The following is a 22,000-nucleotide window of genomic DNA, read 5'->3' on the forward strand; positions in this document are numbered from 1 at the left end:
ATCCGAGCAGGAGATATGCTTTGCTGAGCATCAAGGCTAAGCACCAGCAAGGAGCCAAAGCATACTGCGGCCCACAGCGGGTGGTGTGGATCTGTGGGCTCCGGCTGCGCCGTGGCCATGAGGAAAGGAGATGGGACAGGGCAGTCTCCAAGCTAACAGCCAGAGCTTTGGTGACGGATGTGCCAGTGCCTGAGCCCATCGAGGGCACAGAGCTGTGCTGCTCCCTTGGCCAGGACAGCACTGCATCAGGGCAGCAGCTTTGGGGCCTATCCTCAGCCCTGAACATCCCCTCCCCAGCATATCCCGTGCTGCTGGAAGCCAGACCCACCTCATCCTTCCCTCCTAGGTGCTGTGGCCTCCAAAATGTCACCTGTCTGTACCTCCTCCCTGTCCCCAGGAACCCCTGAGGCTGCCTGCAGCCGGCCATACCCGGTGCCTGTGCGGCCACTCAGCGTGGCCTTCCCAACTCCACCCTCGTGCCACCAGCCAGGCCTGCACCGCGGCCCATGCACTGGCCCTGACCGTGGCCGCGCGCCCACTGCAGGAGCCAGGCCACAGCCTTGGCCAGGGCCCGCGCAGAGGAAAGTGCCCAAGGCCGGCAGGGACGTATTTACCCCCGAAAGCACCTTGCTGCAAAAATAGCAAGTGGCCGGTGTGAGGCCGGGGCTTCCCAGGGGAACAATGCCTGGCAGGAGGAAGCGGCCGCGGCCGGCCCGCAGCTCTGTCCTGCCTCATGCGGCACTGAGCCGCAAGCCGCTGCGTGCCGGCCCGGCAGGGACCTTGAACCTGACACAGATTTATTTTCTCTGACATTGGCATCGCGTCGGAACATCTGGCATGTGGCTGATAATTGCTGGGGATCGGGGCGGAAGCCACTCCAGGCCTGGCGCTTCTTCCAGAGCTCTGTTTTCATTAGTTTTTCTCCTCTCTTCAGCTGCAAAGCAAGGAAAAAACAAGCAGGGCTGTGCAGCCCACACTCCCACTCCTCTCCCCGCAGCACCAGGGGCTCACTGCTTCCCTCACTCTGCATGGGAATACTGCAGGGCGCGTCACCATCGCACCATGTCGGGGCTGTGCTGATATAGAGGATGAGCCTTTCCCCGATCCCAGGATTGTGGGTCCTGCTGTGCCACCCTGGTTACCAGCAGCTGCTTGGCCAGAGCACAGCCGTGGCACAGCCTTTGCTAGGCTGGTGTGGGGCTTGAGGCAGCCACCCCTTCTCGAGGCTGTCGTCGCTGTGGGATGAAGCAGAGAGAAGGACACTGTGCAAACATGTGGGGAGACACTGTGGTGATGGATGGTCAGAGCACGGGGCCAGCAGTGGGAGAAGATCCCTGCTCTGGAAGGATGGGAGGGTCTCTCATGCAGCCTCTTGCCTTGGCATTGCAGCTCCTGTGTTGCACAGGGCAGTTGGGACCCGAGTTTTGCTGGCACAGTGCCCATGGGTAGGACCAAGCATGGCAGTGGGACACGGGGAACCACACATGGCAAAAACACAGCCAAGGCTTGGCTGCCTAGGCCCAGGGGCACTGGCTTTCTGTGAGTGCTCTTCTGGCAAATGAAGAGCTGCTGGCCGTGGCTCTGTGAGCCCCAGAGACCTGGGAGTGGGGCCCTGAGCATGGAGGAGCCTCCTCCCACCCTCCCCTGCAGAGGACACCTCTCAGGGCTGAGCAGGCCCTGGCTGCACCCCAATGCTGGGTGGGTGAGGTGGGCTCATGTTCCTCCCAGAGGCGACCTGCCCCGTGCCCTCAGCCCCCTCCCTCCTGCCCTGGGCCGTAAATCAGGGTGGCCGTGGGTGCTGGGGCACTTGTGCCCCCCACCTCCCTGCAGGGTCTCCCTCCCGGGGCGCCTTATCTGCTGCAGGGGTTCCACTTATCTTCGCTGTCACTTTCTAATGCTAGTTTATGGGCAGCGTTTTGTAGCTTAATTATGATGTTTTTCAGCATGGTCACGTGGCCACAGAAGCCAATAAGGCACCGAAGTGGGTCCATCCTGGCTGAGCCTGGCCCCCATGGGGAGGAGATTGGCCGGTGTCCTGCCCAGGGCGGCGTGTGCGCAGCCAGAGCCCCAACACCTTCCCAAGAGACACAGGTCCCCATAAATCCCCCAGCCCACCGTGGACAGGGCAGTGGTACCCATACCCCACGGAGGCTCCTCGGGACGCAGCTCCTGGCCGGTGGCCGAGCGAGGCTCTCCCACCCACCGGCCCCACGCACAGCAGCCGTGCAGCCGCCTCGCGGTGAGTACGAGTCCGTGGGGGGAACCGCGGTCCCCCATCCCACCCATTTCCCAGCCACCTCCGCCATTCCCTGGCGTGGTGGCGGCCAAGGCCGGAGCTGGGGACGCGGCAGGGCTTGACGAGGAAGCCAGAGTCGTGTGTGGGCCTCTGCTTCCCGTCCCGTCCCCGTCAGCGGGCGTGGGGATGGCGGCTCTGCAGATCGTGGGCAGTGGAGCGAGGCCTCACCATAGCCTTGGCCCATCGGCTCAGAAATGACAGATCTGGCTGCTGAGGGGCTCCGGGAGCCCAGCTGGTACTGCCTGGGGGTCCCCGGTCACCCAAGGGTTGGGAGTTGCCCGTAGGAGCACAGGCAGCCTCCGCACCCTGGAGCGAGCATGGGAGGCATCCAGGACCCCTTGACTCCTGGAGCTGACTGAGCCTGCATCCTGTCGCCATCCCGCGCTGGCAGGGATCACAGCCTTCGGCTCCGAGTTGCTTTTGTTCCTCGCAGTGTTTGCTCAGTTCTCCCGACCCAGAGCCCCTCCTGGGCTCCTCTTCCCGGATGGCAGGTCCTGCTCCATGGCTGCCTGGCAGCTCCCCCGGGAGCTCGTGGTGAGTGTGGGGGCCATGGCCGAGGGGCTCCTCCGGTGGTGGGAGCGCTCCTTCCCGGCCGAACAGCGGCTGACCCGCTGCTATTCTTAGCCCGGACTCCATTCCTGGTGGCTCTGGAGTGATGCTCCACTGAGCCCGTTTCCTGTTTGCTGCTCTCCCTGCCAACTCTGCTTCCTACCCACTGCACCCATGGGCAGCTGGTGTGTGGGGTGAGAGTGTGGGATGAGCTGGGTAGGATGAGGTGTGTGGGATGTGCCCTTCAAGACAAGCCATGCGGGATCAGCCTGGCAGGATCAGCCGTACTGGGCCATCAGCCATGCCTTTCCTTCACAAGGCACTGCCAGCAGCACAAACCTCAGTTGTGCCAGAGCTCCAGGCACCCAGAGCCTCAGGCCCCAGTGCTGCTGTGCTGGCAGCAGGCTCCTGCTATGCTGGGACAGGCTCTGCACTAGCCATGAAGGGCCCCTGACTCAGTGGGTCAGCCCTGCAGGACGGGCTCAGCTCCAGTGCCTGGCTCAGAGCTGGAGCCTCGAGCTCCCCACAGCCAAGCCCTGAGCCACGGCGTGAGGCCTGGGAGCGTCCTGAAAAACGGGACATGCCAGGAGCCAGGGTGCTCCTGTGCTGGTCTGCTGCCGTCATGGAATATTTCATTAAGAAACTCTAATTGTGAAGCATTGGTTTGATACCTGCTGTCTGACAGGCGGACCACGACACCTTTCGGAGTGGGTGCTCCAGGTGGGGTGGCCAATGCTAGGTCCAAACTCATCTCCTCAGCGGTGGCCCCAGAGGAGATTTCAGGAGCTGCTGCACACCGCAGTGCTCCCCACACAGCTCTCCCTGGGCTGGCAGGGGCAGCTGGTGTGGGGTAATCGTATATTCTGACAAAGCTGGTGGTTCAGGGCTGTGTGCTGAGCAGAGCAAGCTCATGCCCAGACATGGTCAGTTTTGCTCCAGCCCTGAGACTCCTGGTTCTCAGCAGGTCCTGCCTCTCTCAGGCCGAACACTCCAGAGAGGTTGGGGGGCTTGTTGTTCCCCACAGATGGTGCGGGGGAGCAAGGAGGGTCTTGCGCCCCTTCCCGCAGAGCAGTGCCCCTTGCCTGTCCCTGGGGGAGTCCCTGGGGGAAACCCTGATGCTGCCGAGGCCTGGCCGAGCCTCTCCCCAGCCCAGCCGCCGTGTTCCCGGTGGCCGGGCCGGCGGGTCCCTCCGCCCCCGCCCCGTCCCCGCCGCCGCGAGCCGCCCGCTCTCCCAGAGGAGGTTCCCCAGCCCCGGGGGGCTGGCCGTGAGCCCGCACCAACATGGAGATGCTCTTCCAGGCGCTATAAAGAGCTCCGGCTCCCGCACCTGCCGCTCGGTCTCCATCGCGCCCACTCCCGGTCCGCACCCAGTGCCGGGGCTGGGGTCGCCGTCCGTCCCCTTCCCATCCCGTCCCGCTGACCGCGGCTCGTCCCGTAGCAGGGCCGCTGGAGGGGATGGACTATTCCTATGATGAGGACCTGGACGAGCTCTGTCCGGTCTGCGGGGACAAGGTCTCCGGGTACCACTACGGGCTGCTCACCTGCGAGAGCTGCAAGGTAGGTTCGGCCGGGGCGCGCGGGGTCGGGGCTGCGGAGCCGGGGCTGTGCGGGGCTGAGGAAACGCAGCTGGGGCCGTGCGGGGCCGAGGAAGCGGGACCGGGGCTCTGCGTGACCGGCGCCTTGCGAGGCCGGGGCTGTGCGGGGAGCGCTGCACGGGGAAGAGGGGTCCGGGGCTGTGTAGGGAGCGGGGAGGGGGCTCTGCAGGGGCCGGGGCAGCGGGACCGGCCGCGGGGCTTCTCTCGCCCGCTTTCGTTAGCGGCGGATTCGCGCCCGGCGGTGGGAGGGGAGCGCGGCCGCGACGGGAGCCCCCAGCGCGGCGGGAGCCTCTGCCGAAGGCGGGTGGATGGGACGGGGTGCCGGTGCCGGGATGCCGGTGCCGGGGTGCCGGTGCCGGGATGCCGGTGCCGGGATGCCGGTGTCGGTGCCCACCGCATCGCCGCTGCCGCAGGGCTTCTTCAAGCGCACGGTGCAGAACAACAAGCACTACACCTGCACCGAGAGCCAGAGCTGCAAGATCGACAAGACCCAGCGCAAGCGCTGCCCCTACTGCCGCTTCCAGAAGTGCCTCACCGTGGGGATGCGCCTGGAAGGTAAGGACGGCCCGGGCACGGCACGGCGGGGCGGGGGGCGGCGGCGGGGCCGGGGACTTTGGGGGGACTGTGCAGGGACTGTGCAGTTGCCGGGACCGGTCGCGCTGTCCCCGCCGCCGCCACCTCCCGGGGTGGTAAGTCGCGCCGCCGCTTCGATTCCGTTTTGCCCTCCCAAGTTAAGAAAAAAATCGTTTTTTCGCGTTGTCTCCTTCTTTTCCTTGTTTCATTTTGTTTGTTTCCCCGGGGTTCCTGCTGCTACGGCTTCAACTTTCCAGGATTTTTTTTTTTTGCTGGCAGGAAGGTTGGGAAATAGCAAATAAATTATTGTTTTCCTTAAGCACATAATTCCAGAAGCGGAGACTTAAGGAAAACGTTTAAAAATATGGGGATCGCAATAAAACTGCCGCAGACCCACCACAAATTATATTTTTCCTCTCGGTGACATTTAGTTTAACGGATTTCTGACCCCCAGAGGGGGCGATTCCAGCCCCACAGCCTCTCTCCTGTCGGCGCAGAGGATCCCGACATCAGAGTCGGGCCCCGACAGCCCGTGTTGCCGCGTGTTACGGGTTCCACAATGCTCAGCATCCGGCAACGAGATATATTTGGGGGACAGGTCGTTGGTGCGGGATGGCAGAGCAAAGGCAGAGGCAGAAGGAGCCCCCCACTCCAGAGTCAGCCGCCCCCTCCCCACTTCGCCCTTGAAATCGTTTGCGTTTTGCAGCGGGTGGAAGTGGGCTGAGTCCTCCCTCCCGACCCTGGCCGGGCTGAGCCCCTCGGCTGCCGGGCTGAGCCCCTCGGCTGCCGGGCTCGCTGCTCGGGACACAGCGCGGTTAATCGGAAAGTCCTTCATGTTCTGGCGGGGCGGCCGCTCGCTCCGGGAGCGGGGTGGGAGCCTGCGAGCAGAAGCGCAGGAGTAAGACACAACATCGAGCTGCACGTTCAACCCCTGCGAACTCCCGGCGTGGGCTGGCTTCCAAAACAGATCCCAGTTCCACTCTCCTCCCTGGGCTGGAGTTACTGGTGCCCTAAATCCCTCGGTGCATGCTCTGGCAGTTTTGATTGATGTCGCAAGGGGATTTGGGAGCTGGGCAGGGGCTGGGGACCCTACGACAGATAGGCAGGGTGCCTGGGAGGAAAAGGCATGGTCTCAATTTGTCCCTTTCCAGCAGTTTTTGTCGTGTTCGCCGTGGAGGTGCTTTGGTCCCAGAGCTATCCCAACAGCCTTTTCTTGTGTATTTTCTTGCTGTTGGCTCCTTAGCAGAGCTGGGCAGACAAGGCAATTACCCAACCAAGGGTGATATTCCCATGGAACCACCTCTTTTGTGGTAAAAAACACAGCTCCTAGTATTTTTGGGCATCTGAGGTGATGCTTTGGAGGTGAGTCTACAGGTCCGCAAGACAAGAGCAACCCCGAGGTGTTTGATTTTGGGAGCACAGTGTTGACACAGGCACCCCTCAAAGTGCCTGAAGGGAGGTGGCAGCAAAACTTGCCCAGGGAGAGAAGCACAGCCCTGGCCCAATTCTGCCTACAGCCCTGGGCACCCTGCGGCACTACCCATGGCACCCTTCATGGCCTTGCCCAGGCAAAGAGAGGTGGCCAAAGGGAGGCAGAGCCTGGCCAACAGCCTGCCCCAGCCAGGGCTCTGCACTGGGATGGGAGCAGGCAAGGCAGTGGGAGTCAGAAGCAGGGCTGCTGGAGATCCCTCCTGCCACCATGTGGGTGTGTGGCTCGGGGGTCACCTGCAGATGGTTTTGGAAGAGTTGATGGGGGTGCAGGTGCTTCCTGGGTGGCTCCACTTGGGCCCCCTTGCCCTGGAGGCCAGGGTGCATCATTTGCTTCTCAGCTGTCAGCTGGGACACAGCAAATGGCAAGTTCTTCCCAATCCCAAGTGTAGCACAAATGGCAGGAAAAGCGGAGCAGGAGGGAATTAAAAGGCCTCTTCTCCCTTTGTGTTCTTGGTGGGAGAGGGGAGGAGGTGTATGCAGTTGCCTCTGGAGGGTTTGTGAGACTGAACTGCAAGCACCTCTCGCTGTGTGTGGGAGTGCAGTCAGCACTAGGGGGGGTCCCTGCCTGTGCATGCTTGCCCAGGGTCACAGGGGTTTGCTTTGGGATGCAGTCATCACTGAGCCCGACCTCGGGCAGTGGTGGGAACATGTCACTTCGAGGGGGTGTGAGATTTGGTTTTCCGTGTGCTCTGGCTCTGGGATGTGTGGCCAGGGCTGCCAGACCTGCCTGTGCCAGCTCGGGCTCCCAGCCCGCCTGCCTGTGCCGGACCTCGGCTGGGGTGTGCACACATGCTGAGTGTGGCCACCTCCCTTGTACCCGAGTCAGGAACTGCCCCGGGACAGCTCTCTGCTGCCCGGAGAGGTGTGGGCCGGCTCTCAGGAGCGGGGGCCACAGCACCCCTCTCTTCAGAGGCTGCCGCTGGCAGCCCGCTCCCAGCGAGATGCTGTTTTCATGAATAAAGAATGAGGGAGGAAGCCAGGGCGGCTCTCCTGGGAGCACATTCCTGCTCGTCCTGGAAATGCTGCTGCTCCCGGCCACGCTCCCGCCTTTCCAGCCTGCCTTGGGAGCGTTGGGGAGGTGCTCCAGCTCTCCGGGGGGGGCTGGCTGTGTGCCCCAGGATAAGTAGGCAAAAGAAAGGCAGAGGTAACAGCTGAGACGCAAAGCAAGACCCTCTGGCTGTCAGCAGGAGCACAAACCAGCAGAGGGGTTTTGCCTTTGATGCTCGCTGCAGTCTGTTCTCGCTGGCGCTCTCCTCCGTGCCTGTGCGCTGCCGTCCAGCCCCCAGCTCCTGCCTTCCAGCGATCTGAGGCTCTTCCAAGGGGATGCCAGGGCAGCAGCCCCCCGGAGCTTAGCAGGGCTCCTGCTGCAGAGAAGCACCTACTCCCTTGCATGCTGGCAGATCCTTGGGGCTTTTTTGGTTTGGTGGGAGCATCTGCTCTGCTGCAGCCGTCAGAGGGGCTCTGCCAGCGGGATGCTCCGGCAGAGCCCTCACCGAGGCTGGGACCCCCGGCGCTGGCAGCCTCCTGCCTGAGGCCAGTGGGGTGAAGTGCACCCGCTGGAACCTGCCAGCCGTGCTGCCCGACAAAGGGGCAGAGATTTGCAGAGAATTAGCACGTGCAGCCTGGGTGGAGGGAACCAGGGTCCCGAGGGGGCTGTGCGGTCCCAGGTTCTGCAGAAACAAGGAAATCCCAGGGCTGGTCCAGTGACAGGGGTTGTTAAAACTAAAGTGGGTGTCGAACCCCCTGCTCTGCTCAGGCTTTAAGGGCTACCCCCTCAACCCACGGGGAATGAAAGCTGCTTTATCCCCCAGCTCGTTTTGTAGTGAAAGCCAAATGTGTCTTCTTTCCTGCAATCCCCAGAGGCTCTGAGGGTGACACTGGCTGGGCTGGGAGTGACACAACCTGCCGTCAGCTCTCTGGGAAGGTCTCCCCAGTGCCCCACAAACCCTTTTTGCCACTAAGTCATGTCCCCCAGCGTTTACTCTGTGTCCTGTGGAAGCCCTAGTCTCTCTCCATGTGGGCTCACTGTAGTCTCTGCCCTCTCTCTGTCTCCAGCTGTCCGTGCAGACCGGATGCGTGGAGGGAGGAACAAGTTTGGACCCATGTACAAGCGGGACCGTGCCTTAAAGCAGCAGAAGAAAGCTCTGATCCGTGCCAATGGCTTCAAGCTGGAGACTGTGCCTCAAATCATGTCCCCTGTGCAGAGCGACTACAGCCTGTCCTCCACCATCCACAGCATCCATGCCATGTCCAAGACCCTGCCGCCCAACCCGGCCGCCCTGACACCCGTGGATTACGAGCGCAGCCCCTACGGGACGCCCTCCCTGGGAATGACTGTGCCCGGCCACGCGCCGCTGCCCGGCTACCACTACCCCTCCTTCCCCAACCGCGCCATCAAGTCCGAGTACCCTGACCACTACACAAATGCCCATGAGGCTGTGCCTGCTTACATGTACCCAGAGACCTACCCCAGCAGCTCCCCCCCCGACATCCCTGAGGTCATCCTGAAGCTGCTGCAGCTGGAGCCTGACGAGGCCCAGGTGAAGGCACGGATACTGTCCTGCCTGCAGCAAGAGCAGGGCAAAGGCCGGCATGAGAAGCTCAGCACCTTCGGCCTCATGTGCAAGATGGCCGACCAGACCCTCTTCTCCATTGTGGAGTGGGCACGGAGCTGCATCTTCTTCAAGGAGCTGGAGGTAGGACCTCTGGGGACGGATGCTGCTCTTGGGGGGACAACGGGAGGTGGGCAGGATCGAGGCTGCTGTGATGTGAGGACAGGATGTGGCTGTGGGCAGGATTGAGGGTGAAATATTGTGAGGACAGGGCAACACCCATGGGCACAAGCCCGGGGCCATCACTGCAGATCTGTTGACACATCCCAGTCCTGCTCCCAGCTCCCTGCACGGCAGAGCTGGAGCTGCTGGGCCCAGCCGCGATGCTGGAGCGATTCGCACTGTCATGTGGGGCTAATGATTTCAGATTCATCACGGCGGGGGCAGGTGTTGAGGCAATCGCCGGCAGAGTGACTGTGGTGTCAAGCTCAAGATATAATTGAAAAATGTAACGTTGAGGAATTATAGTTGAGACAATTCTCTCCTCTGCCTTTAGGAGGAAAATCGATGTGGTCAGGTGGGTCCTATTAGTGCCGGGCAGCCGGGGCAGGGCTGGCTGGGGCAGGGGACACCCAGAGCCGGGCTCCACAGCCGTGCCTGCTGCCAGCAGCCCATGAGTGTGCCCAGCTGGGGGATGTGGAGCTGACCTCCATCCTTCCAGGACATTCCCTCTAGCAAATGCCCCAGAACATTTACTGGGGCCGTGGGAGGGTCAGCAGGGCTGGGGCACCTTCTGCCATCCTGCACACCTTGCTGAGCTTTCAGAAATTTTCCATTCATGTCCTGGGCTGACCTAAGATCCCAAACTGGTGCAAAAATGGGAGAGAAAATTCTGCAACATGGCCAAAACTCAGTGAGCAACGTCCTGGGGCAGCTGTGAAACTCAGGTGCTTTGTTGTGTTTCCAGCATGAGGTTGTGCTGTCTGTCTCTGGCCAAAACCACCTTCTTCCAGTGGGACTGTGCGGTAGGACAGGACCAGGCTCTTCCCTGTGCCATGGGGCTGAGTGTGGCTGAGCCTCGTGGCTCAAAATAGCCCCCGTCTGCCAGAACAGTGTCAGGAAATGGCATTGTGGGGGTGGGTTGGGCTTGTTTCAATCATATCAGTGTCCAGCCTGGATTTTGGGAACAGGGTGGTTGTTGTTTTGCAGGAGATATTGTAAACAGTGTAAATTCAGTTCCCAGCTGTATAGCTGTGTAGCCTTGTAACTCCATTGTCAGCCTGATTGCGCCACCAAAATAGGCTGTTCCTGTGTGAATCGGTGTTGGCGGGTTCTCCTCCTGCCGTGGGACTCTGGGGAGATGGCAGTGCCACAGGCCTCACCTGGGCAGAGCTGTCAGCGTCCTGTTGGGAGCAGGGCATGTGCCCTGCCATGCTCAGGACATGGGGTTCAGTGCTCAGCGGGTGCCCACATCCATCCCTGCCATCCTGGGGCTTCATGCTTTTTGCCTTCACCCACATGGTGTTTGGGGGGTGCATTCCCAGCACCTCACAGGGCCGGGGACTGCAGGACACCACAGCCCACCCTGGCTCCAGGGGCAGAGGGAGAACGTGGCATCGCCGTCCTTGACTGCCCCCTGTGCACAGACCCCCGGGCAGCTCCGAGCCCCAGCGCAGAGCGGAGGTGCCTGGTGTCCCCAGTGTCCCCACAGGCGGTGCTGGGGCTGCCCCCTGCCCACCTGGCACGGCGCATCCTCCCTGGCCAGGGCAGTGGCTTTTCCTCAGGAATGGGAGAGCAGCCAGTGGGAAGCAGGAGTAGGTCTGAGATCTTGAATCCCCTTTCCTGCTCCTGCCTGGCACATAAAAGCAAACGGCTGCTGGGGCGGTAAATGAACTCCTGCTAGCACAGGGTTTATGGCTCTGCCCTAAAGCCAGCGTGGAGGAACCTCACAATCTCCGAGATTGATGGCACCAGCAGTCCCCGCTGCGTGCTCGGGGTTCCTCAGGGCAGGGATGCCAGCAGCCCTCTCCATCCCCTGGGAAGGTCTGCGTGAAGGGGACAGTCCCCAGCCCCAGCAGCGAAGGGCTGTTGGCTGAGGCCAGAGTGGGGATCCAGGCTGGAAAGGCACTGTGCTGAGACAGCTCTCCAGGGCATCCTGCCAGGCTGGCACTACTCGGGGAGGAGGTGCAGGCAGGTGAGAAGGGGAGGTGTGGGCAGATTGCCCCATCATGGCTTGCCCTGCCTGAGCCCTCCCAGCACCCCTGTGCTCCTTCCACAGGGCTGTTTGCAGAGACCTGGCTTCTCCCTGGGGCCTCACAGGGAGCCTGGAGACAAAGGAGCAAATCCTCAGGGACATGGGGACCTGCTGGCTCACGCCTGGTTAGGACAAGCCTTTGGTCCCTGCCTGCAGAGAGTGGGAGCAGTTTCCCCTGGAGCTGACCAGTCTTGTTCCCATTCCCATTCCCACCCTAGCAACCTGGTGAGGGCCAGACTGTCTCCAACACTCCTGGCGCGGTGGCTGGGCTGGGGGACATTGGGAAGAGCCCCCCTGGCTCCACCACTGCGCCCGGGGAAGGAGGGGGGCCAGGGGCTAATGGCCTCTTGACATCGACTCACACGCCACGTCCGCCCGCAGGCGCGGGGCAGTCAGATTGAAAACAGATTTAACTTCCCAGATATATCGTTTCATTTAAGGGCCAGTAATTCTGTCAGTCTGCCACTGACAAACGAGGGTCCCCATGCCAATCCGCTGGGAGACTGATGTCGCGGCGTTCATCTCGTGTCACCAGGAGGAGAATTACGGACTGCGCTGGCCTTCGGAGGCAAGACTAATAACGCTGCACGGCAGAGGGGGATTTGGGGGCCCGCTTGTTTATCGAGGGCCGGCCAGGCAGCCACGGCGCGAGGCCGCGCGGGCGGAGGTGGAAGAGGTCAGCGCTGACGCCCATAAATACGAACTTTAACTGAGTCTAGATGAGATGTGTCAGGACTGAGGGAAGATTTGCAGCATCTTTTCAGGAAGAAAAATATGGGCTGGGGGTGAAATATATTTTGTTGGGTCGTGAGTCTCAGGCAACTTTGTCCTTTCAGATGTAATTTTTTTATATGTATATGGAGAGAGACAGAGAGAGGGATGTGCACACACGTGCGCTTGCACACTCACATTGTGTCTGGTTTTGGCGTGCTTTATACACACATGCCTTGCACAACCTGGTTTATATAGGTGTCACTGCCATACCTACATATCAATATTGTGTACACAGGGTTGCAGTGACCTTTAGATTGGGATGAGCAGCCAGGAATGTTAAACAAATTGCCACAGTTTCAGCCCGAAGGCCAGGCTGGGCTGGGTGTGCAGCGGGTCCCTGAGCCACTGGCGGGGCACAGCGCAGCCGCAGGGTGGTGGGATGATGCCAACCCCCTCCTCAGCCCCTTTGTGCCCAGGGGCTGGGGCAAACCACCCTCCCATCCACAGGCAAGCTCCAGCGATGGGGGGGATGCTGAGGGCAGCACCATTCCCACGGACCCAGGGATCCCTGTGCTCACTGGGTCTGTCTGCTGGGCTGCTCTCCCTCAGTCGTGCTTCGAGATCTCAGAGCCACGACAAAGCCTGTTTGCAGTCAGTTGCTTCTCTGCCTTTAACATGTGGGTCATCTTGACCCCATCTCCTGGCCACTGGCCAGAGCTTTTTTGGCAGATTTAAAATCTCCTTCTGGTCATGGATGCTGCAGCAATGTTTAGCATCCCATGCACTGGGGGAAATGTGACGCTTCCCTGCCTGTGGTGTCCCAGCCAGCACAACCCTGCCTGCAGAGCTGTGGTGCCCACGCAGCCAGGGCTGCAGCAGCAGGGGAGCCAGCAGGGAGATGGGATCCTGGGCTAGCCACCCTGTTGATGGTTATTTGTTTTAAGATGCACATCGTGGTGATATCTGGGCATGGCAATGGGGACCTGCACTGACCATTAACACCTTGGATGTGTGTGGGTTTTCCATTTCGGGTGGCTGGTGGACACTAATCCACTTTGGCACTTCTCAGTAGCCAAGGTGATGGGTCCTGCTGGCACTCAGTAATTGCTGGGGCTGCGGCTCAGAGTGCTGATGTGTGCCATGCCCAGGGGCAAATCCTGCACCTGAGATCTGGGAGGAGGCTCAGAGGGCATCTGTGGGGTGGGGGCAAGCTGGGAGCATCCAAGTGCTGCTTGTGCCTGTGGCTGGGGATGGATGTCCTGGGACCAGTTCAGGGTTTCCTGCCAAAGAAGGGCTGCTGGTGGGTCACTCTCCTTCCTAAAGTGGTGGCACCCGAGGTGGGGGATGCCCTGAACCAGCCGTGCAGGGAGCAGTGAGCACTGTGGGGCTGCGCTGTCCCTGTGTAGCCTGGGCACATTTTGGGGAGCCCCGACACTCACAGGAGCTTCCTCACCTTGTACCTATGAACCCACAGGGAAGGCTGCAGAAGATTTAAAACTACACCCACTGCAGCCCTGTGCCCGGGCAGCACCATCCCTGCCTCTGCATGCCCTGCCTCCCCTCTGCACCACCCCAGACCCGGTCGGTCCCACAGAGAACTGCAATTTCTGTGGGTTGCAGCTCATCAGGGATTGCTCTTCCAGTGTGGGGAGGGTTACACTGTGTGTTTTGTGAATGGGTTAAATGCTCGCTTTAAAAAAAAGATAAAAATTGCCTCTCAAAGACAGCTTGCATCAGGCCTTTGATAAAGCACTCTGTGGAAAAGCCTTGACATTAAAAGAGGAAGATCCTTTGCTTAACTTTTAACGGCGAGCGTGTGTGCTGCCGCCTCGCTGGGAGGATTGATTGCCTCTGAGTGCCCCTCCATTAGCAGCCCTCTGCTCCCAGCAGGCCAGGCCAGGGCGGGGTGCAGCCAGGTGACCCCAGCCTGAGCCCCCTGCAGCAGAGCTCCAGTGCTGGAGCAGGGCTGTGCGGGCTGTCTGGGCCATGGGGACACCCAGCTTGGTGCTGGGGATGACTCCGTGCACCCCAGCCAGCCCTGACCAGCCCACAGAGCCCCCAGCCCACCCCATCATGCTCCCAAGCGCATTCCCTCTGTGCCACGGCCATGTGGCTCTGGTGCACTGCGACGCTCCCCGGAAGCGCCGCAGCACGGCGGAGTGTGCTGGCAAGGGAACAGCCCTGCAGCAGCCATGCAGGGTGAAATGTGCTGCTGAGGGGCTTCAGGGAGGCAGCCAAACCCCCCTCAGTGTTTGAGAGAAGCTGATTAGCAATTTTTAAAGGCAGAAAATAAGATTTCAAAATTGTCGAAGTGCTTTCTTTGGAAAAGCTAATTTTTATAAATGGTTTTCAAGGCAAAACCTTCTGTCTCTCCCTGCTGGAGCACATCCCGCTCAGGAATGAGGCACAGGAAAGAACTTCCAAAACAACGCCCTGACTGAGCCAGAGCGGAGGCGCTCGGCACCGGCCGGGATTGTGCAGCTGGGTTGGCCCCAGCTCCCTGCTGGCGCTGGCCACCGTAACAGGCGGCCACTCACCTTCTGGCAGGGTGCAGAAAGTCTCCATTTTGGTTTGGTGCAGAATGAGCTTTTTCCCAGCATTTTGTCGAGCAGGTGGACAGGGGCCTCACGCTCTGCGGTGCTGGGCCATGCACCGCGGCTGCTGCACTGCTCTGGGGATGAGGGGCGAGCGCGGCCTCGGCAAACCCGCAGTGCTCACGGCCCTGCCCTGCAGGCGGCTTGGTGCCATCGGGCAGGAGCGGTGCCACAGCCCAGCCACCGTCACTGCCTTCCCACCTCATCCCATTCCCTGCACTGCCGCACGGCCGGCTCTGGTCACCCACCACACTCGAGAGACAAATCCCAGCGGCTCGCAGGGAGCGCCGGCTCGGAGACCGTAAAGCTCTTTCTCATCTGGCTTCTATTCCTTTTGCAATCTCCCAGCGCAGGTTTATTGCAGCCTCTTCAGCAAAACGAGGGCATTATCCAGCCCTGTGATGCTGCATCTGTCTTCCCTCTATTAAAGGGGGAGCACAATGGCCCTGCAGAGCTCGGCTGCTGGTGCTGGATTTGCTTCGCAGGGAGGTTGTGGGGGCAGTACCATAATCCCAACCCTTTCCCTACAGTGTCCCTGCAGGAGAGGGGAGTCCAGGCAGGGCAGGGGTTCAGTTCTTTGTGGAAAGGAGTTGGGGTTCAGTGGAGAGCAGTGCCGAGGGAATGAAGCCAGTGACCCATGGTGGTTCTTGGCAGGTCAGTGGGGAAGGCAGCGTGCCCTACATCCTGCCACAGCTCCAGGCCCAGGGGCCTGGCAGGGCTCTTAGTTCTTCCAAATGCAGTTGTTGGCTCTGGCAGCTCATCCTGCCAGTCACTGGTGCTGCCTGCGGTCCCCAGTGCCCTGTGAGACCTTTGAGGACCCTTCCAGCCGGTGTTCTGGCTCGAGCTCCTCACAGGGACAATCCCAGGAGTTTCTCTGCGCACATGTGCACAAGTGCACGTGATCACAAGTGCGTGTGTGGGAGCGTGGGCAGGGCTGGGCTGGCAGCTGCAGGGCACGGCGATGTCCCGCGCCCAGCGGCTCCCCCACGGCCGTGCTGCCCCCCCAAACCTGCCATCCTGGGCAGGGAGTTGAGGATGAGCACTGTCTTCTTTCACTTTAAAGTATCCAGAGGGGCTGTCTGGACACACAGGCCCTTTGTGCAGCCACCCTGTGTCCCTCCCACAGTCATTTTGTTAAAATTTGCGTGCAGTTTGGGGAGGTTGTGCTTGGTGGGAGAAGACCCGTGATGAAAAGAGCCAGCAAGTGCCACTGAAACATGCTGAGCTGCTTGGAAGCCAGCTCTGCAAAGCCACCTGCCCATCTCCTCTCCTCCAGCTCGGGGTCCCCCTTTCTGGGGTGCAGCTCCAGCTCTCCATGCTCACCCCAGGGGACCCCCCCTCCTGTGGAACGCCTGCCAGGCACAGGGTGGGTGCTGTGCAGTGCAGCACGGTGGGTGTCAACTGTGCTGCTCCCACTCTGTTTCAGGTGGGTGACCAGATGAAGCTGCTGCAGAACTGCTGGAGTGAGCTGCTGGTGTTTGACCACATCTACCGGCAGCTGCAGCACGGCAAGGAGCACAGCGTGCTGCTGGTCACCGGCCAGGAGGTGAGAAATGGCCTCTGGGACTGTGGTGGGGCTGTGGAGAGGCAGTGGGGACAGGCAGGGGCTGCATGCGGGAATGGAGTGACTTCCTTCTTTTGTCCCAGTGTGCCCAACTCGGCATAGGGCAGACAGGTGCTGTTGTTACACTCTGGGTCTGCTTGTGCAGAAGGTCCCATCCTGTCCCATCCTGCCACACAGCTCCTGGTTCTGGAGAATAATGTTTCTTAATGGAAGGATCAACAACCCCACAAATACTCTCAGGGGTGGGATGTGAGGAGGGGCACCTTCCCTCCCCAGGGGTGGCTTTTGGAGATGTGTTTCCTTCAATTCCAGCACCCTGTGAAGGGCCCCCCCGTTTTAAACGGTGTTCCCGTTTCACCTGTCAGTCTTTTTTTTGACACCCCTAATTCTCAGTCGGTGCTCAGGGCTTGCCCCGGCTCCTGGCCTGTGTGAGGTGCCCTGCAGCAGGTTGTGGTGGGGCTGGGGCTGCCACAGCTGATGTCACCCCTGTCCCTGCAGGTGGACATGTCGACCATCTCAGCCCAGGCCGGCTCCATCCTGAACACGCTGGTGCTGCGGGCGCAGGAGCTCGTCCTGCACTTGCACTCGCTCCAAGTGGACCGGCACGAATTCGTATGCCTCAAGTTCCTCATCCTCTTCAGCCTTGGTGAGTGCAGCCGGGGGGGCACTGGGGCGAGGGGCAGCTGCTCTGGGGTCACAGCGGTGCTGCTGCATGTGGGGTCTGGGGTGGGAGCGCGGCTGGAGGGGGCACACACAGCCCAGGGTCCGGCTGTGCGACAAAGGGGCTTCTAATGAGGAGCCAGGAGCGAGAGCTGGCACCTGCCTGTCCCCCTCTCACCCGGGGTCCAAAACGTCTCCCGCTGCGGGGCTGAGCTCTGCTCCAGCTGCAGGGGACATTGTCACCCCTTTGGCCAAGAGGAGCCTGTTTTGGTCACTCGCCCAGCACACCGGGCAGGGAAACAAGCGCTGATACGGCAGAGGGAAAACAGGCGTGTTGACAGAGGCGAGCGCGGCCGGGCCGGCCGTATCTCCCGGGATTTGCGTCAGAGCCCCGAGCGCCGCGCTGGGCAGGGGCTCCGGCGCTCCTGATTAGGCTCAGCCCGGAGCCTGCGGTTCGCACGCTCCCACCTCACCCAGACAAAATAACACCGGAGCCGTGGGCGCTGTTCCAGAGCCTGAAACGTCCCCGGGGTGGCAGAGCCCGCTCCTGCTCCTGGGATCCCTGTGGCAGCCGAGTGCTGGTGCTGGCACGGTGAGCCCACCACTGTCTGCGGCAGACGTGTCCCCACCGCCAGCCCCGTCCCTGTTCCAATGCCTTGCTCTGTGCTTGCACTTCTGCATCCGTGGGGTCCTGTCCAGGGACAGCGGTGGGAGCTGCACCTGCAGCATCTCCTCCCTCAGCTTTCCTTTCCTCTGGAGCTGTTTAGAAATCCAGAGAAACGAGGCACGATAATTCGTTGCTCAAGCTGTGATAAGGTGTGGCACAAACAGTGCCCAGGCTGGGAAATGAAGGAGATGGGGGAGCTCGTACCCCGAGCCAGGACCTCCCCTGGCTGCTGCCCCACGGTCTCCGTACCAGGAGGGCCAGGTCCCCCCGTGCTGCCCCAGGTCCCCCTGTGTCCCCTGGTACGGCCCAGCACAGCGAGCAGGAGCAGCGTCCTCCCCGATGGCTTCCCCTGAGCAGGCGCTTTCAGGGAGGGCGTGGAATCCAATAGCTGTTTTCCCATACATCGTTTTGCCCCAAATGCAACTTTTTCTCTCCATATTGCAGAGCTCACTTGGAGTAATTTGCGCTTCGCAGGCTCAGCTGTAGGGAACGGGATTGTGTATTATGTGCAGGATGTAATTGCCTTTAACAAGAGAATTTCCACATTTACCACTCTGCCACAGCACAGTCAAAGCCAAGCCCTGCTCACAAGAGCTGCCATTTGAGTTCTAAATAGATTTCTCTCCTGAGCAGGTAAAGAGATTTAATTAAAATTAGGGCTTCTCAAAATAGCAATATTTATGAGGACGGCACAGGTTAGCTTTGTTCTACAGAAGGGCTTAATAGAGCCTTAATGGATTGACCTATCATTCGATTTCATGACTTACATTCATGAAGCAGCTACTCTTGGGGAGGGGAGGAAGAGAGGCTTTTATAGCCCACATTCCCTTAAGCGTTTGCAATTTATCAGCAGCTTCTCCCAAACAAAAGGAGCTGTGAATAGGAAGAACACTTGAGGGCATAGAAATAATCCCAGGCATATCTGTATGTGTGATGGGAGGCTTTGTCACAGGACAGTCTTTGCAACTGCTGCAGTGTCTCTAAATGAAGTGAGTCAATGTTATTTGGACAACATTCTTTATTCCTTGCAGGAATGAAAAGATTATTCAAATATTCAATTAAACAGTGAATAGGGTCTTTCAGAGAACCAGGTGAGTTCATCGAGTAGAACTAGCTATTGTTGAGCCAACTCAGAGGATAGATTTGACATTTATCAATATAACTTCTTTTTTTTAATGACATGCACAACAACCTTATGCAGATAAAGAGATTTCATAACAACAGCCCGGGTAGCAGGAGACAATAGGAGCAAATGTGCCATCAGAGTGAAAAGGGAAGGGTGGTCTGATACACTGCATCTTGGCACAACCTGTGCCCTTCGTGCCTGCCCCCGCAGTGCCCGTGCTGGCCACGGGCATGGCCTGAGGCTGGGGCTCCCCGGGGACTCACAGCCCCCGGTTGTGCTGTGCCCCCAGCCACGCCTCCGCTCCCGGCTGCGACCCCCGGGGGCTTCCGGCTTTGCTGGGCTGCAGCAGCCTTGGGTGCCACAGTCCCTTCAAGGGATCCCCAAACTCCCAGCTGCCTTGGCCAGACCCTGTGCCCAGATTTCCCTGTTCCCAGCCCATGAGTGGGAATTTGGCCTTGCATCGGGGGCTGTGGGCAGCAGAGCCAGCGGGTCTGTGACCGAGGCAGCGCTCCCGATTACCTCGTCCTGCACAGTGAATCCACTAAATCCACTTGCCCTGGAGGGACTGTGCCGGGGTTGGCAGCAAGGTCTCTGCCGGGCAGGCGTGTGGTACCATCGCTGTGTGCAGCTGTAGGTGGTGATGGGGCAGTGCCCAGCGCTGGTTTCCTGAAGCCAGCAAAATCTGCATGCAGGGACAACTGATCCTGCCTGCACCTCGGTGCCGCTGCCTGCTGAGCTGCTTCTTACCCTGCTGGCAGCAGAGCTGGCAGCAGGATTACGGGAAGCTGCTGTGGCCCTGGCGAGGCACGGAGGATTAGGGTTTCCAGGCTGGTGAGCCTGGTTGCCACATTGGAAAGACCAGGTTTATCAGGGAATTAATTCAGCCGCTTCCTCGACCTTCAGGAATTAAAGAGGGCTGATGGCAGCGACTCCCAGTGTGTTGGCACAGCTGGCAACACCTTCTGGCTTTGCAGCTTCCTAGGTAGTGAGGGTAGGGAGACACCAGTCCTACTGCCAGGGGGTTTGGAATCTGTCTTCAGCATCAGGGGAGACCTGGGGAGTAGGGTAGGGATGGAGAGCCTGTGGCTGGGTAGTCCCCTCCTGCACTGTGTTTTCATGCATGAGGGACATTGACCCAGGACTGTGGGTCCCTCCTGGCTCACCCAGCACAGCGTGGCACGGATGGCACAGACACGTGAGTTTGGCACCATTTCATGCCCATCCTCCCTCTTGCAGACGTGAAGTACCTGGAGAACCACACGCTGGCCAAGGATGCTCAGGAGAAGGCCAACGCGGCGCTGCTGGAGTACACGGTCTGCCACTACCCCCACTCCACGGACAAGTTTCGCCAGCTGCTGCTGTGGCTGGCGGAGGTCCGGGCGCTGAGCCTGCAGGCTGAGGAGTACCTGTACCACAAGCACCTGAGCGGGGAGGTGCCCTGCAACAACCTCCTCATCGAGATGCTGCACGCCAAGCGGACTTGAGCGGCCACCAGCACGACCCGGCAGCGCCCCAGTGCCTCCAGCAGGGGCAGGACTGGTGCCCGGGGCTGGCGGGCACCGCCTCCCCCCTGCCTTCCTCAGTGATGCTATTTAACCTCTGCTATTGAAACGCCCCAGAAGGTTTCGTACACAGCAAGGACAGTTGAGGCTGCAGGGCCATGGCTTGACTGCCAGCCTGCCCCGTTGGCAGTGCTGACCCCCAGTTCCACTGCACACTTGGTGCCCAAACCTGTCACTTGCCAACCCGGCTTGGCAGCGTGAAGGAAGGGTAAAGCCTGTCCCGGCTTTTCTCCTATTTCTGCTCCTCTCCTGCTGCCCCCACCAGCTGTTTCTTTACTGCTGCCATCCCTCCCCAACCCTGCCCATGTCTCAGGGCTCCTCGTGCACAGGGCAGGAGACAGGGGAGGTGAACCACCTTCAGGTTGTGGTTTTATGGTGGTTGAGGTGTCTCTGGGCACCAGGGAACACACGGAGGTGGAGGATTTCTGCAGGAACTACACAGAATGCTGGGGCTGGGCTGGAGATGTCGGGCCCAGGTGGCTGTGCCAGGACCCCAAGGTGCAGATGCTGGATCCCAATTGCCGCCAGCTCTGTGTCCTGCAGCTGCCCCAGCCAGGAGAGGGTAGGCAGGGATGGACAGCTCTGAATCCTCAGCTGAGGTGCATTTTCCTAGTGCCTGCTGGTGCTGGAGGCAGCAGTTCTGGCTTTGCAGCCTGTGGCAGCCACAGTGCCCAGAGCCCAGAGCTGCCCACAGGCAGCACAGGTCTGTCCTGCCCCCGGGTGTGGTGGCAGAGCAGCCAGGCAGGAGGGAGGTGCAAGCTCCAGCACGTGCCCAGGATCTTGGGGAAGCCTGGGGAGCTCTGCAGGCCCTCCCCGCATTTATCTGCCAAGTGAGTGGGTAAGGAGGAATAAGGATTGTCCTGCATTTCGTGCTGGGCCTCCCGGCCCCCTCTTGCGCTCTGCCGTGTCCCCAGGGGACAGCAAAGGCTGTGCAGAAGCCACAGGCAAAGAGCTCTCTGTTCCTCTCCCGTCACAGGACAGGGGCTCACAGACAGGACTGGGAGCGCTGGGGGTCGCAGCCCCCCAGACTGGGCCGTGCTGGACTCTCACTGCTGCCTTCTCTCCGTCTCAGCCGTGCTCTCCTCTCCTCTGCCCCACCACTGGGGCCGGCACAGCCCTTGCCCCACGGACCCCCAGCTCTGGGGGTTCTGCAGCAGGGCCGGGGTTGTTCAGGCTTGTTCCCCAGGGTGGGGATGTCCTTGTGCCCAGGGGCCACCACAGCTCTGCAGAGCCGGTGCCTGGAGGAGCCACAGAGGCTGCGCCCGGAGCCACGCGGTTTGTGAAGCTTGTTAGACACACAAGAGCATGTTTGTCTCGCTTTAACACGTTTGTGCATTTTTCTCCTGAAGTCTGTGGTTTGGTTTCACCTTCTTCTTTTTGTGAACTTAAAGAACTGGAGAAAATGTTTTGGGAGGTAAAAGACGTTTTATTTTCAGAAAATGAGAAGTGTCCTTAAGTGTCTCTCTCTGTCTCTCACATCCTTTCCTCCCTCATCCCCTTCCCCATTCCTTCCCCTTCCTTCCCAGGCAGAAGGCTACCAACTTCCTTGTCAGGAGCAAACCACTGTAATAAATTTTGCAGTTCATTTAAAATGGCAGCCTTTGTCTTTTCTGACTGTCTTTCTAACCCTTGTGGTTAGCGCTTGGCACGGGGAGGGCTGGGTGATTGTGGGCGCTCTCCTGGGGTATCGCCTGCCTTTGTGGGACCAGGACAGCTTGACTGTGGGAGGAGGCTGCTGCTGCCTTCGATTCAGGGCATTGGGGACTCCAGATAGGTTCAAAGTGCTGCTGGGAATTGCCATAG

General features: G+C 60.2%; 1 protein-coding gene across 2 annotated transcripts; it reads left to right on the forward strand.

Annotated features, from left to right (window-relative positions):
* Nucleotides 1-1,929: 1,929 nt before the first annotated feature.
* Nucleotides 1,930-21,794, forward strand: NR5A1 (nuclear receptor subfamily 5 group A member 1). 2 transcript variants are annotated; one of them, XM_039561908.1, is made up of 7 exons: nucleotides 1,930-2,239; nucleotides 4,284-4,402; nucleotides 4,854-4,995; nucleotides 8,560-9,200; nucleotides 16,045-16,164; nucleotides 16,681-16,828; nucleotides 19,872-21,794. In XM_039561908.1, the coding sequence occupies exons 1-7, from the start codon at nucleotides 1,930-1,932 to the stop codon at nucleotides 20,117-20,119; spliced, it is 1,728 nt and encodes a 575-aa protein (XP_039417842.1). In that variant the 3' UTR covers nucleotides 20,120-21,794. The 2 variants fall into 2 exon arrangements, with proteins under 2 accessions (XP_039417842.1, XP_039417843.1); XM_039561909.1 differs by having other exon boundaries at nucleotides 4,287-4,402.
* The last annotated feature ends 206 nt before the right edge of the window (nucleotides 21,795-22,000 follow it).

The sequence above is a fragment of the Corvus cornix genome, chromosome 17 (assembly GCF_000738735.6).
Source record: "Corvus cornix cornix isolate S_Up_H32 chromosome 17, ASM73873v5, whole genome shotgun sequence".
Taxonomy (NCBI): Eukaryota; Metazoa; Chordata; class Aves; order Passeriformes; family Corvidae; genus Corvus; species Corvus cornix.

Excerpts from the sequence above, each read along its gene's own strand:
- NR5A1 (XM_039561908.1), top strand. The coding sequence starts at position 1,930 with ATGATGTTTTTCAGCATGGTCACGTGGCCACAGAAGCCAATAAGGCAC. Across the intron at positions 16,165-16,680 it reads TGCTGGTCACCGGCCAGGAG|GTGGACATGTCGACCATCTC; the intron begins GTGAGAAATGGC and ends CTGTCCCTGCAG. Across the intron at positions 16,829-19,871 it reads CCTCATCCTCTTCAGCCTTG|ACGTGAAGTACCTGGAGAAC; the intron begins GTGAGTGCAGCC and ends TCCCTCTTGCAG.